The following is a 16872-nucleotide window of genomic DNA, read 5'->3' as shown; positions in this document are numbered from 1 at the left end:
ATCATTTACCGGTAACTTCATGTATTCTTAACCAGTTTCACTGCCTTGTTGGAACAAGTGCTAAATAACTACAAATCCCAATCATGTGAGAGAATCTGTACATGGTGAATGACAATTGGCCATGTTTCACTCCTCTTTCAGTGTGAAAGACCACATAAAATGTGAAAATAATCAGCTAATTGGTGTGTGAGACATGAAAATGGAACAAAGTGCTGTTGTTTCCTATTACAGTGGTACCTCTGGTTGCGGATGGGATCCGTTCTGGAGGTCTGGTCAGATCCTGAGGTTTCCTCAACCTGAGGACCGCTTCTGCGCATGCATGCACTGCGAAACCCGGGGAAATACTTCCAGGTTTGCCACGCACGTATCCCAAAATTTACGTAACCAGAGGGTTACGTAAACGGAGGTTCGACTGTAGTATGGAGAAGTCAGTACACAAGCCTTGCATACAGAAGGCCGCAAGTTCAATACAGAGGTGGATTTTATTATAGTGGTCATCCCTGCTAATTCCACTTATTTTAACAATTTGATACACCATTCTTTTTCTTTTTTGTGCCTTATCTGTTTTCCATTTTGGAGTTAGTAATACCACATATTCTAATTCTAATTCCACGTATTCTAACAATTTGATACGCCATTCTTTTTCTTTTTTGTGTGCCTTATCTGTTTTCCATTTTGGAGTTAGTAATACAGGTGCAGCTGTTGTTGCGTAGAGGAACAAGTTTCTCTCTGTTGTTATTATCCCCAGCAACAATGCTTCTGGGTTTTTAGAGAAGGATTTTTTAAAACATTTTTTAAAAAATTCATTATGGATCATTTCCCAGTAGTTTTTAATTATACATGTCCACCACATGTGGTAAAAGGAACAACCTAGGTTTCTGTCCCAGGCCAACACATTCCTGAATCTGGATGCCACCACTGAAAAGGGCTTCCCTTGCAATGCCTGCTTTGCCTCAGGATAGCTACATGCAAGGAGGGTCTTTCAGTGGGGAGAGTGAGCAAATGGGCTACATTGTAGTACTGTATGAAGTTTTTAAAGATCAATAGGATTATTCCAAAATCAGTGATTTTTAAGAACACAGCTTCACTTTGTTGATGTCTCTCTTAATGAGAAGCCTGCAAACGAGTTATGGGACTCTGTGCTTGTTGGTTGGGTCACATTTGCCAGTTATTTCTAATGGGGTAGCTTTCATCATGTTAGTCTGACTGTTAAGTTCAATCTTCTGTGTTACAAAAGGGGCAAAAAAGACTCCGAAAAGACTAACGATGTGATTCTAAAATAACACAGGAGTTGTGGAAAGAGATGGACACAAACCATGGGCAACTGCCCTTATAAGGGATCAAAGATGTGAGGTCAGTTTCAAATTGAGGAAGATTTCTTAAAGCTCAACCCAAGGATTCTATGGCAACAGCTTGATTGCAGGCTCCATGTAAGCAGATAGAAGGGAGAATGTTATGTCTCTCCTTCTCTTTCTAATCCTTTTTGGGTATGTTTGTGGCTGTTTGGCAACCAGCATTCCAACATCATTACAGCCCGGGCATTGAAAGCTAGTCTGTTCAGGACTTTACCTTCTGCAGAGCAGAGCAAACCTTGTCCGCAAACTGTTAGTCAGAGTCCAATGATTGTTCTAAAGAATGAAATATGAAATGTGATTACAGCTTTTTGGATTCAATAGCTGAATTGTTCACTTTCTAAGCTTCCTTGTGTGTTTAAATGAAAACATGTAATTGAAAGGCAGCTGTCTTTCTTGAAAAAACAAACAAACTTACAGACACCACTGGAAATCATTATGGCTACAGTATAAACCATCTTTGTCAATCATCAATTCAGTTTATCAACAAGGTATCATATTAGAATGTCTGGGAGGGCGCTATCTAAATGTATGTGTTGGCAAAATATATATGCAGCATTGAAATCAGAAAATTCAATATGAAAATATCAGAAAAGAAATGTTGGAATCGATATAAAAACAAAAATTGTTAGATATCATTTAACTTTATATGAAGCCAACTCTGAATTATTTGCAATTGGATAGTGAATGGGTGCTACTTTGCGATTTTGATAACATCTATATGTTACAAAACATTCCCAGTCAGTGTAGGCAATCTCAAGCTAGATGGACCAATGGTATAAAGCAGCTTCCCTTTTTTGCCCTGCCCTTCTATATTTCCTGCCCACTTCCATGGGGCTTACACATGAAAATACACACAATGATTGTGCCAATTCATTTGTAAATGTCAATGGATATCAATTGTTTGTTAGTAAAGCCTATAAAAGCGAGCATCTGTGAAATGAAGAAATAAATATGCTCAAATTAGACTTATTAGAAGTAAATGTTTTTGTGCAGTCCTAAATGTACTTGGTAGAGATGGGATTGAGCCTCATAGAACACCGTGGCAATTACTTCTGAGTAGACACACAGAGGATTGCAGTGTAAGTGGGTTTTGATAAGTTACATTAATTCTTATGTGTGTTAATAAGTTTCTCAGGCTGGCAGGTTGTTTAGCATAATATTTCTCAATAACTTGTATTTTTTTTCCTTTACCTTGAATTATAAGGAAATGATCACTTTAAGAAATTTACTGGTAGCTGATAATTGTCAATCAACAGACAAGCTTATCCAGATTAGAACTGTTCTTCCTGTATTACAAAAAGAACCAAAAAATCCTATTTCATCTTGTTGGAGGCACATATGATTCTGCTTTGTGATTAAGATGGTGCAAAACTACGGGGCTGCATAAAATATTTTTTCAAATAAAATATTAGCTTAATTGTACTTTTCTGTGGGGGGGGGACATGAATATTTATTCATGTTACATGTTTTTTCAGGGGTGTTTCTGTAATAGATAGATGAGGAGATGATAAATGAACAAACAAAAATCACAGAGTGAATACCCCAGGGATGCCAAACAACTGAATATTAATTAAAATCAATAAATAATTCAGAAAACACTTATGTATACTCTCAGCTGAAAATAATGAACTCAATTACTCACCAAGGAACTGTACCTAGAGTTAAATCATTTCTGTCTGACTTTATTCAGGACAGTTTAATCAGATATACTATATCGCAGAATTGTAGCATTGGAAGGGACATAAGGATCATGTAGTTCAACCCCCTGCAATGCAGGAATCTTGTGCTCAGCGTGGGGCTCAAAACCACAACCCTGAGATTAAGAGTCTTCCTTTAAGTGTCCTTCCACCCTCCCAAGCACCCAAGCCCTGGGATCTCTAAGCCACAAAAATCATAAAGCCAATGAACAAATAAGAAGTGCGGAGTGGAAGAGAGAAGATTAACATTTCTTTAAAATTAATTGAGTCTGACCACTTGTGAGTAGCCTTGTTCAATCATACTTGGCATTAGCACTGTACAGAACATTACTGTACAGCATTTCAAAGCTGTTAAATTTCCCCCCTCCCTGTGAAAGAACAGCAGTTCACTTGGCCACACCAAAGGATTTAGCCTGCTGGCAATTCTAGTGCTCTAAAAAGTTTAAACTAGAACTAATCTAATATCCAGGATTAGTAAGCAATTTCTTCATTCAGACTATTCCCTAAATAGGAGAAAAATCTGCATATAGTTCTTGACCAGCAATTAGTTTTGTGGAAATCTGTATTTTCTTCCGTTGGCATACTTAAAAAAACAACAGAGAGAAAATCTCCATTGTGCTCACTTCCCAGATTTTCTAAAAGTGTAATGATTATACTAATGAGAATAGACTGAGACAACTTACTCAACATACCTTCTATTTTCCCATGATCTAAAATAAGCACAGTTAGGATCATATATCTCAATTATGGGTGCATGCCACTCGTTTGCTTGTATATAGCACCTTCCACCTATAATGTGAAGAAGTCTGATGTTTATCAGAAACATAACTTCACAGATGATCCTTTTAAAGCTGTGTGCTAGATGTGTGTAAATATATTTAGGTCTCCAAGTTTCAAAATTCAAGAGACCCCCTTTTCTAAAAATAATCACCAAGTATATGACATTTCCAAGAAGTACAGCATATTTAGATAATTCAGTCATTGTGTATTAAACATTCAGGTAACTATATATAACTTCCCATTTTAAAAACCTGTGCATTTTGAAAGCAGTAAATGGTGATTTACATACAGAAGCAAGGTTCTGGATCCAAGTGGCCAAGGCAGAGGAAAAGAGAGATTCCTCATATCCAGTGGCCCCGATTGTACACATAGTTCTATCCCCAATCAAATAATTGTAGAAACAATTAATGTGTTGGGACAGGAGTTGAACTCAGAGCAGGTACACTCTGCTCACAACCTTGCCAATTATCTCTTCAAGAAGGTAATGGATTTGCAAGAACTGCTGCTTTCAGATATGTCTGGATTGGGGCCATTAAATAAAGGTCAAGCCGAATTGGTTTACACGTATATGTTTTTTTGCTTACAGCACTGAGTGAATTGGCTTTCAGAGATCCAAAATCACTTTAGCTCCAGTCCAATGAGCTATAAGCATCAAGTGTTGAGAAAGCAAGTATTTTTGTAAATGCTTTGAGATTTTTTGCAATCAAGCAGGGTATAAATTTATTAAATAAATAGATAAATAAATAAATAGATAGATAGATAAAATAGGACCATGCAAATGCATTGGGAGTAAGCCCTTAAGCAGCTTGCATCCAGACTTATTATTTGAGTGTTTGACATACACAGATTGTACATTGAGCAGATGTCTGATCCCAAACTCATTGATTATCAAGGAAAGATTTCTTCTGAGATAATCAAGAAAATTCACTACTCCATAGGCACTAGAATAAGGTACCAAGTCAGATTTGGTACTGCACTGGCAATGGTGGACTTTTGAAAACCACAAAGAGGATAGCTTCCAGCCAGTTAGTTATATCAGGTTAGTTTCAAAATACACAGATCTACCCTAGAGTTGATACTTTGCAGTCTGGTCCTAGGTCTCTTTACTAAAAGCAAGAGCATTCTGTGGGGTTCATTCCTATATAGGCATGCACAGAATCACATCCTTCGTTCATTGGGTCAAACTCAGAACAATGAAAGCAGTTCAATCACATGCCCATGCTGTTAACATATCAAATAGACTGTGATATCTTATTCCGACATCAAAAGGGGGCCAAGCATGAGTGGAGGAGAACCATCCCCTTTCCTTGTCTCATTTCCCCATTGTTAGTTGTGTAAAGTTGTGCCTTCCCTTTTTTCTCCAGCTCCTGGAAGCTGGGAAAGAAAAGAGCATGGGATAATGGACCACAGGAAAGGAAAGGGAGAGCCCAGTTTCCCTCTGCCATAGGTGTCAACTCCCTGGGACCCTGGGTGCCTGAGCACCCACAAAATTCCCCATGAAGGGGCTGGGCACCCACAAATTTTGGTGCCAGGGCCATGCACGCTGCATGGCACCCATGGCCCCAGGTACCCACAGTCACAGGGCCAAGCTGGCACTCCTGCCCTCTGCTGTGCACTCCTTCTAAACAGAACCCACATACCACAATTTAGATGTGAATGAGAAGGACATGCAGCTAAAATGCCGCAGTGGCTGCCACGTCTAACTTTAAGAAAAGCCCTTCTGGATCAAATGAAAATCCATTCAGTTCAGCTTCCTGTTCTTGTATTGGCCAACCATGTTGCCCTGTGGGAAGCCTCAAAGTGGGATTTGAGTGTGACAAAACTCACCCTGCTTGTAATTCCCAGCAATTGATGTTCAGCAGCATATTGCCTTCAAGGAACTTTGCCATGATGGCCTGTAGCCACAGATAGCCTTAACCAGTGCCTTTTCCCCCCTGGGGCTACTCAAGGGTACTCAGCACCAGCACCGTTCCCCCCCCCCAAATGTTAAAAGTGTGGCACTTACTGTAGCAACTCCATGGTGAATAGTGGCACCTTTTCCCCTAAAAATAAATCACTGGCCTTATCCTCAATGAATTTGTTCCCTAACTGTTCCAGAGTTACACCAAATATCTTATTTACTATTACCAGAGGATCTGATGCAGAAACATGGACATGAATGCAATTCACCACAATAGCTGCGCAACCCCACCCTCTTTGTGACCAAATGCATTTGCTTGACTTACCAATGGGCATGATTATAAAGAAAGGAAGCCAGCAGAGGATGAAGCACCCCACAACAATTCCCAGGCTTTTAGCTGCTTTCTTTTCCCTGGAGAACTTCAGGAGCCTCACGGAAAAATTGGATTTGTGCTTGGTGCTGGGTGTTGATCCAGTGGTTTCTGTGATGGTTCTGCGGTGGATGCGAAGAGTCACTTCCTCCGATTGGGACCTCTCTGTTTTCAGGCCACAAGACAGTCCTTTGCTTTCCCTTTTTGCCACCACATACACCTGGCAGTACATTGCCAGTATGATGATCAAGGGGAGGTAGAAGGAGCCCAGAGCAGAGAATAATACGTAACCAGGGTCAGTATTGATCTGGCAGATGGTTTCATCTTCTGGAGCTGGCTGTTTCCAGCCAAAGAGGGGCCCTATTGATATCACAAGGGACAGTACCCAGACACACAGCAGGGCTAGGAGGCCCCTCTTTTCAGTCACTATGGCTGGATATCTTAGCGGGTAGCTCACCCCAATGTATCGGTCTATAGAGATGACACAAAGGCTCATGATGGAAGCTGTGCAGCATAGAACATCCACAGCTGCCCAGATGTTGCAGAAGATCCTCCCAAAAACCCAATACCCCAAAATCTCAAAAATAGCAGAGAAAGGGAGGACGGTAGAAGTCAATAGGAGGTCGGCCACAGCCAAGTTGATAATGTAATAGTGAGTTACGCTTTGCAGGTGCTTGTGGCAGGCTACTGACAGGATAACCAAAATGTTACCCAGGACTCCAAAAACAATCAGCCCCCCCAAGATAACACCTAATAATATGGCTTTTGAAATGTTTACTCCCTCTACCGGCTGGGTGCAGTTGAAGCAGTCAGACGCAGAGATGTTCTCAGAGTTCAAAGCCATTATATCAATACTGGTTAATGTTCATCCAGTGTTGTTTGTGATTCACTCTGCCCTTTCTTTGAAAGAGCGAAGAACAAATATTTGGTAGTGTTGCAAGAAGCTTTATTTCCACATTGTTGATTAAAAAAACTATCTGGAAATGTGGTTCTTGCTTTATAAATGCAGAACCTGGAAGGACACCCCAGACTGGGAAACTTATTTGAAAATCCACATTTATTCCTTGGCATCTGTTTCAGTTAGGCCAAATAAAAAATGCTGCTGCAATTTGGAAGACTCTCTTTAGGACACTCTCCTTGGTGTTCTCTGGACCTTGTGGGATGCTTGATGACACAGTATTGCAGAAGGGGTCAAAGATCTATTTCCAAGTTTCTGTTGGGTTGTTAAAAAAAGAGCCATCAGGTTACAGAATGCTTTATGCTACTAAGCAAGGAAAAATGTTTGGGTTTGTAGCAAAGGAAAATGTCTGAGTTCGTGGAAAGGCCATCAACATCTGAAGTGTGTCCATTTAAATTTGTCTCATTAGACACAAATGGCAGGAACATGCTCTTTTCTCCCATTTATTTGGGTCTTTATCATACTTGATTTTCAAATATGTTTAAAGTTGGAATAGTGGAAGACCACAAGGATGTTTCCAATTAAGCTTTGCTTTTGTTATCATCAGAGATGTGCATCACAATCTTGAGATGTGGAACAAAGTTTGCTGAAGCCGTAAGATTCTCAGCATTGTGCAACTGCCTCCAGGATGTAGGCTTATTAACAAATCTTGGTCATAGGTCCAAACAGGGACTTCTTCTTCTTGTGCTCCTTGCAGGATAGATATGCTAACTCCTAAATAAGAAAATAAAGAAAAGGAAGCTTATTTCAAAAGCCATGACTACCAGCTGCTGTAATGTCCTGACTGCAAAGGTTTTCTGGGAACTGGGAATCAACTCGACTGAGTTTTCCTTATCATATGCAGCACTAGCTGCTGTTTACTAGTATATTGCTTGCTCAGTAGGTGTTGTTGCTCAACCCCACTGCTTTTGATCAATGGTGGAGCATCCCCCACCTGCCTCCGGGGCAGGTGCACACCAGGGTGCTTGCAGTGCACACTGTGGGGCAGGGCCAGGGCACACCACAGGAGGGACCCCTGCCCACTGCTGCAAAACGGGGTGAGTTCACGGTGCCCCGCAAGCCCAGTGTTGCTTTGCAAGACTCACAAAACCCATACAGTGGTACTTCGAGTTACAAACTCCTCAGGTTACAAATGCTTCAGGTTACAAGCTCCGCTAACCTGGAAGAGTTACCTCGAGTTGAGAACTTTGCCCCAGGATGAGAATGGAAATCATTAGTGAAAGCACGCCTCTAGTTAAGAACAGTTTCAGGTTAAGAACAGACCTCGGGAGCGAATTATGTTTGTAACTAGAGGTACCACTGTACTGGGCTTGTGGGGTGCTGTGAGCAGGCATGCACTTTGGTCCTGCGAACCCAGTGCTGCTTTTGCAAGCAGTGCTGGGCTCACAGGGAGGGTGCATGAGCTTTTGAGTGCTTCTCATGGCATCCTCCAGTTGCATGACAGCTGTGCCCTGGTCCCTGTGAATGCAGCACTGTGGCACTGCTAGCAGGGGCAGGGCGCATGCCTGTTGCCTCCTTCTCAGCTGCCCGCCAGCTGGAGGGCTCCGTGTGAAGGATTCAACAACCCAGGGCACCCTCCCGGCAAGCAGCACCACTTGGAAAAGCAGAGCTGGTCCCACAGGTGCCAGGGGGCAGACCTATTGCACCATTCTCAGCTGCCCTCTAGCTGGAGGGTGCTAAGAAGGATGCAAGTGTTCACAATGGGGCAGGGAGTCAACCCCCCCCCCCCCCGCTACACCATCCTTTCTGACTCTCAGTGCAAGAATGCTATTGCTGCCTGGTGCTTTTCTCAATCACAAACCTGCAGTCTCAATACAGGGACAATGCCACATATCTCAAAAGAAGTCTCTCTGTGTTTTCCTATTTCATCTGATGAAGACAGAAAAGCTTGTGGCTATACAGTGAGAACAAATCTATGGACATTTTCACACTACAGGCTCAAAGTGATTTGTAACGTAGACTAGCAACTGGAATTACAATGATATCCCACTTTCTCTTCTTCCACATTAGCAATAGTCCCACATATGCATAAATAGTGGGGTAGATAGATTTTACACTGATTCAGTTCTTAGATATGCGTATGCCATGGCTACTCTGTAGGGATTTTTCCAGCCTGCATTTTCTTTTTACAGCCAATGTTTTGCCCAGACAAGAGGGTAGGGATGACCCCACTATCAATACTCAGATATCGTTCTGTGCCATATGTAGAATACCTTCAGCACTGAGTAATGAGTGGCCACAACCAGCCCTTGCACATAAGAGAAGGGCACTGTGGTTCAGTGATGCAGCAAAATCAGAAGACCCCTGGTTCAATCACTGGCATCCCCCACTTAAAATGATCTGGTAGCACATTAATGATAAAGACTCCACTCTGATTGAGACCACTGCCAGTCAAAGCAGAATAATGGGCTGAATGGATAAATTGGTCAGACTATGGGCAGTATCTAATTCACTCATTCATTTGGCGTTTTGTCTGCATGGGCTGAATTTGACAGGTGAGCGGGGCCACCCATCTATCAATTATCTGATGTTGCAAATACCACCAGAGGATTTGGTGCTCTGAGGCCCCGAAGTTGGGGCTTCAAAAACCACCAGCAGGCAGCCCCCCTTTGTTTCAACATCTGTTTCCCTGAAACCCACTTTGCACTGAAACAACTGCTGAAATGAAGGCAGAAAATACACCCAGACCAAGGAGGGTTGTCCTCCCTTCACATCAGCTGATGGACAGGGGGGGGGAGTTGCTTGGTGCTGCTTTTGGGTGCTCTCCCATATACACAGCTCAAGCACGGACACTTGCTGTTGACATAAGTAGATGTGTGTGTGTTGGAGGGGGGCTGATCCTGCATAGCCCTGGCCTCCTGCTCTGTGCAGTGCTTCAAAGCCTGGTTGTTGGGCAAATTGGAAGCAAATCAAGCAGGCTTTGCCAACCCCCAACTACGCTTTTGGTGAACCCCTGGGTCGAGATTGGCCTGTGGGCTGGAGGGTCCCCATTCCTGCATTTGCACAAGGATTTATGCTTGTGCAATGAACCCTCACTTCTCCCTACATGTACACCCCATGCCTTCCCCAAATCTGCCCTGGAGGGTTGTGGGAACCCATAGAACAGATTTAGGGGGTGCAGTGGGAGAATGGAGGGAGGAAATTCCATTGTGCAAGCAGAAATCCTTGCACTGTTGGACTGTTCCCACAGTGCTACTTTGGATGCAATCGCAGACATTTGAATTAACAAACTACAGTTCCTAAGATGCTTTGAGTTAAGTAATGTTCAAAATGAGCCTATAATTAGGGTGTTGGGAATTCATATATCTAATGAATAACTTTGGGGTACATGTGAACCCCAATGGCCCTCTTTTAAGAAACTAAAACAATGGTATAACAAATAGTTTACAGCAAAAGCATTTTAAGAAGTTTGAAAACAGTGATTTTCACTCTGTATGATAGTTGTGTACACTCCAGGTATTGAAACAGCATGCACACCTCTCCAAGTAAGGAAAGAGGACATATTCTCCAGATGGGCAGGGTATTAAATAAAATTAAATAAATAAATAGGGACCCAGGTGGCGCTGTGGGTTAAACCACTGAGCCTAGGGCTTGCTGATCAGAAGGTCAGCGGTTCAAATCCCTGTGACGGGGTGAGCTCCCGTTGCTCGGTCCCAGCTCCTGCCAAACTAGCAGTTCGAAAGCACGTCAAAATGCAAGTAGATAAATAGGAACCACTACAGCGGGAAGGTAAACAGTGTTTCCATGTGCTGCTCTGGTTTGCCAGAAGCGGCTTTGACATGCTGGCCACATGACCTGGAAGCTGTACGCTGGCTCCCTCGGCCAATAATGCAAGATGAGCGCGCAACCCCAGAGTCGGTCATGACTGGACCTAATGGTCAGGGGTCCCTTTACCTTTACTAAATAAATAACAAGCTTTGAATGTTCCAAACAAATAAACACAGGAGCAGAAAGTATAACATGCTTTCTTCCCTCACTTGCTAAGAGATTTCAAAGTCTCTCCTGAGCCAGACCATGCAACACATCCATCTCTTTAGCCCCAAATTGCCCATTAGAGATGGCAGCACCTCCCCAGTATCACAGGCAGAGATCTTTCCTAGTCTTGCTCCCCAAGTTCTCTCTTCATTACATGGAGATGTCAGAGTACAAACTGAGACCAATATACACACAATATTGTCTGCTCTGTACTGACTGCCTAAGTTTCCAGCCCTACTTAGAAATTCCAGGGACTGGACTGCATTGCAAAATGTGTCCTCTGTCACTGATCTGCAACTTTCCCAAAAGGCTTCTACTAAGACTAATGCAGATAAAATAAGTCACAGAAGAGCTGGACCCAATCTTTGTAGGATTTATACGGTTGGGAACACAAAAATCAGGTATCAACTGGGTCACAATGCCTCCTGTAACTGGTGATTATCCAATTCCCCAGTATGCAACACTTGCTTGTCTTTTGGGAAACAATATCTTAAACCTCACAGATTCTACTTCATTTTAGGACTTGAGACCTGAGATTTTTGAGCCACAATAGGAATGAAATTAACACAGACAAGCTTGGAAAGTTATATTACAGCTAGTTATTGGTGGCTGCATCTAGGCAATGTATACATTTAAGCTTTGCATAAAATTGGTACAGATCAATTAGACTTGTATAATTCCTGATTTTTGGCCCCAACATTCACATCTCTCCACACACACACACCCCACGGCTGTACATGGATGTCCACATGTGTACTCAGGCACACATATTTTGGCTGAGGAAACAATTTGAGCATTTGATGAAACAGGTTCTAGACAGAATAAATCTGTTAGTTTTTAGAGTGCTACAAGTCTCTCTGTTAATAATAATAATAATAATAATAATAATAAAAGTTACTACGACCATCACTTGGGGCCATTAGATCCCAGAGTAGGTTACAACAATTTAAAATTCAGTATTAAAAACAGAACAATTTACAATCAGGAAAAAATTCATTTCCTTCTTCTTCACACATGCTAGTTACCAGGAGAGAGAAATACTGCTGAATTTTCCCTAGGGTAGTAGTTTACAGTTTTAGTTTTAAAATGTCAATTTATGAACACAAAGTAGCCTCTTGGGCTGTTTCCTTGTTTAAAAAAAAAGAAAAGAAAAGAAAAGAAAAAGTGTATCAAAATGGTAAGTTCTAGGATGCTCAAGTTATGAGGTAAAAATTATTGAGGGGGAAGTGATGAGAAATAATGAACACAGTTTCATTCAAATTGTATAGATGTTTCATAACAAGTTGGAAAACTGGAGCATTAAGTGTATTCCCTCCCCCCCCCCCAACAAAATTGGGAAGAGAAAATGCACCAAATCCCAGTAGCGGTCTAAACCAGTCTAAGCAAGTCTAAATAAACAACAACAGTGCCTATTGGGGGACTAGGGAATTTAAATGAGAAAATTGCGAATGGGTGTAAGGTGGACAAACCCCAAACGGACAAACAAATCGTGTCAGCATTACCTGGGAAAAAAGCAGCTGGAAGATGCAAACGGGGAACGCGGGTCTCTGGATCCGACCACCTTCTTCAAGCAGCTGTCTGCGCTTCTCCTTTCGCTTCAAGTTGAAGGGCTGCAGACCTCCTGTTGCAGAGCGCGTGAGGGAGGAGGGTGGCAGGCAGACATCTCGAGCACACAGTGGGACATTCTGCTTGGAAGCAAAACCAAACCATGCAAGCACTCTCTACAACCCCCCCCCCAATGTATTTTGGTGACTCACATTTACACTTATTCCCTCTGTCCCAATGGCTGAGAGGGGATGGATGCCAGCTTCGTGACCCCCCCCCCTTCCTCCCAGCTGAATAATACTCCGCTTTTTACACTGTCAAGGAGAAGCAGCAACTTCACGGCTGCTGAGCGGATGCAGCTGGCTGTGTAGTATCCCGTTCGATTTTACCGTAATCTCCCGTCTCTTACCGTATTGCAGCATAGTAAAGAGCACATTTGACAGTTGTCAACGTCTCTTTCTGCTGACTCTCCCTCCCTCTCTTTCCCTTTCCTCCACCTATTAGCTGCAAAATCGATCACAGAATCTGGTTGTTTAGCTGCCTCTCGTAACCACGTAAAATAATATTATAGCAACAATCTTTGGGAAATGTTTGTGACCTGTACATTCACACCGGGATCGTGTGATACAAAAAAAGAAAAGGGAAATGCAGGAAAGGAAAAAAGAACGGAGCGGGTGATGTTAGAACTATTGTAAAAAGCTTGGGTTTTTTTTTTACGCAGAGGAAACTGTCACGATCTTTCTTGCCAGTGCTATAGAGTACATTCAGAGGACCTGTTTATCGAGCATTTTTCTTGACTTCTTTGCAGGAAGGTCTGATAATATTGTATCAACCAAGTGCCACCCCACTCTTCTCGGCGCATTTTCCTTGCCGCAAACGTCCAATCTTTCAGGGAAGCGGGTTCCCTATCAGCTGTAATGGAGCAGCCTGAATTTGTTGCCATGTGATTGAATCGTCCTCAAAATATCAGCAGCTTGGAAGTGCCATGCTAATTAAAAAGCAAACCGAGATGAATGTGACCTCCCCTACTTATCAGCACTGCAGTGCACATTCGCTGGCAAAATGTGTTAAAGTGGTTGTCACCCACACATGCAATTTGGGGCCAGCCCCTCCCACCTGATTTACCCCAGCAAAGAACTTGCTTGATTGAAGATAATAGGCTTAAAAAGGAATTCATTTAAAGAATAAAAGCTTCTTCTCTGAGTAGGAAAACTAGGAGAAGAGAAGAGAAGAGAAGAGAAATTGGGGTAGCTATTGCTAGTGCTCTGAAGACCATCCATCTGATTCTGCTTATTCTGAGCACCCCATGTTCTCTACCTTTTCCTCAGTAATGAAAAGCCTTATTGATCGATTCCCCTTTAGCTTCTAAAACTCGCACAAACACTGTCTTGCCTTCTTCTTTCTTTGAACCTGCACCTGGAAATAAGGCAGCTCCACCTAGCAAGGGAGGCTGAAGAACTCCACTGGAGTCCCACTGGGGACTGGATTTCTGTGCACTCAAAGTGAGTGCTTCGAAATCTGAAATGACAATGACAACAGCCTCGGTCCTGTATACCTGAAGGATCGTCTCCACCCCCATCATCCAGCCCAGACACTGAGGTCCAGCCGCAGTGCCAAAGGCCTTCTAGCAGTTCCCTCGCTGCGAGAAGTGAGGTTACAGGGAACCAGGCAGAGGGCCTTCTCGGTAGTGGTGCCTGCCCTATGGAACGCCCTCCCAGCAGATGTCTAGGCAATAAGCAACTATTGCATTAAAAAGAATGTTGATGCAAACTGATGCATCTTGCTAATGCTGGGAGCTTGCTGGGGCAAACCAATCAGATTGGCAGGGTACAAATAAAAATAAAATAAAAATAATACAAATTAACTGAAGGAACTGAAAGCCAGGCAAGCTCCAATTCCTAGACATTCCTAATGCTAAACCAGAATTCAGGAGGCAAAGGAAGCTGAGGACATCCTCTGGTTCTTAGTTATCACTTGACTAGTGGTTTTCAGCCCGTTCAATAACGGGCGCTAGAATCCTGGGGTTCGGAGAAGCGCTTGCGCAGCGCTTCTCCGAACCCTGGGACCTGTCCTTGCTGTCGGCGGCAGGGGGACAGGAACGGAGGAGGAGAAAGCGCTGCTTTTTCCTTCTCCGTTCCTCTCCCGCAGCCGCCGACAGGAAGCAGATATCCCAGGGTTCGGAGAAGCGCTTGCGCAGCGCTTCTCCGAACCCTGGGACCCGTCCTTGCTGTCGGCGGCAGGGGGACAGGAACGGAGGAGGAGAAAGCGCTGCTTTCTCCTTCTCCGTTCCTCTCCCGCAGCCGCCGACAGGAAGCAGACATCCCAGGGTTCGGAGAAGCGCTTGCGCAGCGCTTCTCCGAACCCTGGGACCCGTCCTTGCTGTCGGCGGCAGGGGGACAGGAACGGAGGAGGAGAAAGCGCTGCTTTCTCCTTCTCCGTTCCTCTCCCGCAGCCGCCGACAGGAAGCAGACATTCCAGGGTTCGGAGAAGCGCTTGCGCAGCGCTTCTCCGAACCCTGGGACCCGTCCTTGCTGTCGGCGGCAGGGGGGCAGGAACGGAGGAGGAGAAAGCGCTGCTTTCTCCTTCTCCGTTCCTCTCCCGCAGCCGCCGACAGGAAGCAGACATCCCAGGGTTCGGAGAAGCGCTTGCGCAGCGCTTCTCCGAACCCTGGGACCTGTCATTGCTGTCGGCGGCAGGGGGACAGGAACGGAGGAGGAGAAAGCGCTGCTTTCTCCTTCTCCGTTCCTCTCCCGCAGCCGCCGACAGGAAGCAGACATCCCAGGGTTCGGAGAAGCGCTTGCGCAGCGCTTCTCCGAACCCTGGGACCCGTCCTTGCTGTCGGCGGCAGGGGGACAGGAACGGAGGAGGAGAAAGCGGCGCTTTCTCCTCCTTCCTTCCTCTCCCCCAGCCGCCGACAGGAAGGACGCGCGCACTCTCCCCCCCCCGCCTCCTCCAACCGCCGCTCCTCACGGCCAGGGAGGGTTGTGAGGAGGCCTTCGCCGGCCTCCACCCCGGCGGGAGCGGCGGTTGGAGGAGGCAGAGTGGGGGGAGAGTGCGCGCGCGCAGTCTCTGCTGTCCAATCCCTGTATCCCTGGGGCACATGCGCAGTGACCCAGGGACACACGGGACATCTGGACGCAGGGACAACATGGACATTATTATATAGGATGTTGCAGTCATCAAATGATGAATGTGCTTATGGGAATCAGTTTGTTTACTGCCAGTAATGTGGTTCAAGCAGGGAACAGTAGGCATTATATCTCCTGTTCTTAATGCATGAATCTGGTGGTTTGGGGGCAGAGTTTGGTTTGGATGAAAGAAGGCTTATCAAGTGATCCACACACATGGATCCTGAGGAACAGATCTGAACTGGATTTAATTTATAAATTCACTACACAGATTGGCACATAGGATTAATGTTATCTGTTCTTGGTTTTTTGATTGTATCACTACTGCTTTCTCAGCACCATAGAAGAATATCTATAAACTGGAGTGTATTTAGAGCGGGGGGACAAAGATTGTGAGGGGCCTGGAGAAACAATAGCCTGGATAAGAAACAAGTAAGAGGCAATATGTAAAGGGATGTCACATGGAACAAATGTGTTTTCTGTTTTTCCGGAGAGTGGGCACAAATGACAAATGGCGAATGGGCTCAAATGACAAGGGGATTTCTACCAAACACAAAAGAAAAAATGATGTTGATATAGGCTGTATGACAACGGAGTGGCTGGTGTATTTTCCTTCATTGGAGGTTTCAAAGCAGAGGCTCAATGACCACCTAAAAATAATGTTGTAATATTGGATATAGGAACCTAGCAATCTTCCTAAGGGTCCATTTAGTTCAGCACTGACTATCAGGGTTCTCCAGGATTTCCGACAGAGGTCTCTTCCATGATGCCAGGAGATATTCTGCATGTAACCATTGAGCTAAGGCACTTCCCCTAAAAGGTGAGTTGCATTGGTGGGTCTGGAACAGATGACCTGCAAAGTCCTATTCATGTCCATAACTCTGTGATTCAGTAGCCAAGGATAGAAATGCATAGGTGTAGGATCACCAGCCTTTGGGGGACTCTGTATACATTTGCAAACTGGATGACATTATATGCAACACCCCAAATCAAAGAATGGATGGGTAAAATATAGGATTTTGCTAGGACCAAGCAGACAAATTTCTTAAAATATCAAGAAGGAAGAGAGAGGCAGGGCATTTTATTATTATTTTTATAAAGTTGAAGCTAAAAGATGCCATTTATTACAACACACATGTTTGAGTTTGCAATGTATTCATGGCT

General features: G+C 44.0%; 1 protein-coding gene across 3 annotated transcripts in view; it reads right to left on the bottom strand.

Annotated features, from left to right (window-relative positions):
• ADRA1A (adrenoceptor alpha 1A) overlaps positions 1–13063 on the bottom strand; it is a 74009-nt gene extending 60946 nt beyond the window's left edge. The window contains exons 1-2 of one of the 3 annotated variants that reach the window (XM_035139288.2): positions 12538–13063; positions 6058–7774 (exon numbers count right to left, since the gene is read on the bottom strand). In XM_035139288.2, coding sequence (XP_034995179.2) covers positions 6058–6946 — 889 coding nt within the window. In that variant the 5' untranslated portion in view covers positions 6947–7774; positions 12538–13063. The remainder of the gene's footprint in view (positions 1–6057; positions 7775–12537) is intronic. The other 2 variants (XM_035139287.2, XM_035139286.2) reach the window with 2 other exon arrangements.
• Between the last annotated feature and the right edge of the window lie 3809 nt (positions 13064–16872).

This window comes from Zootoca vivipara, chromosome 15, assembly GCF_963506605.1.
Source record: "Zootoca vivipara chromosome 15, rZooViv1.1, whole genome shotgun sequence".
NCBI classification, from domain to species: domain Eukaryota; kingdom Metazoa; phylum Chordata; class Lepidosauria; order Squamata; family Lacertidae; genus Zootoca; species Zootoca vivipara.
The sequence above is the reverse complement of the archived record's forward strand: the minus strand, read 5'-3'. Positions and strand labels throughout refer to the sequence as shown.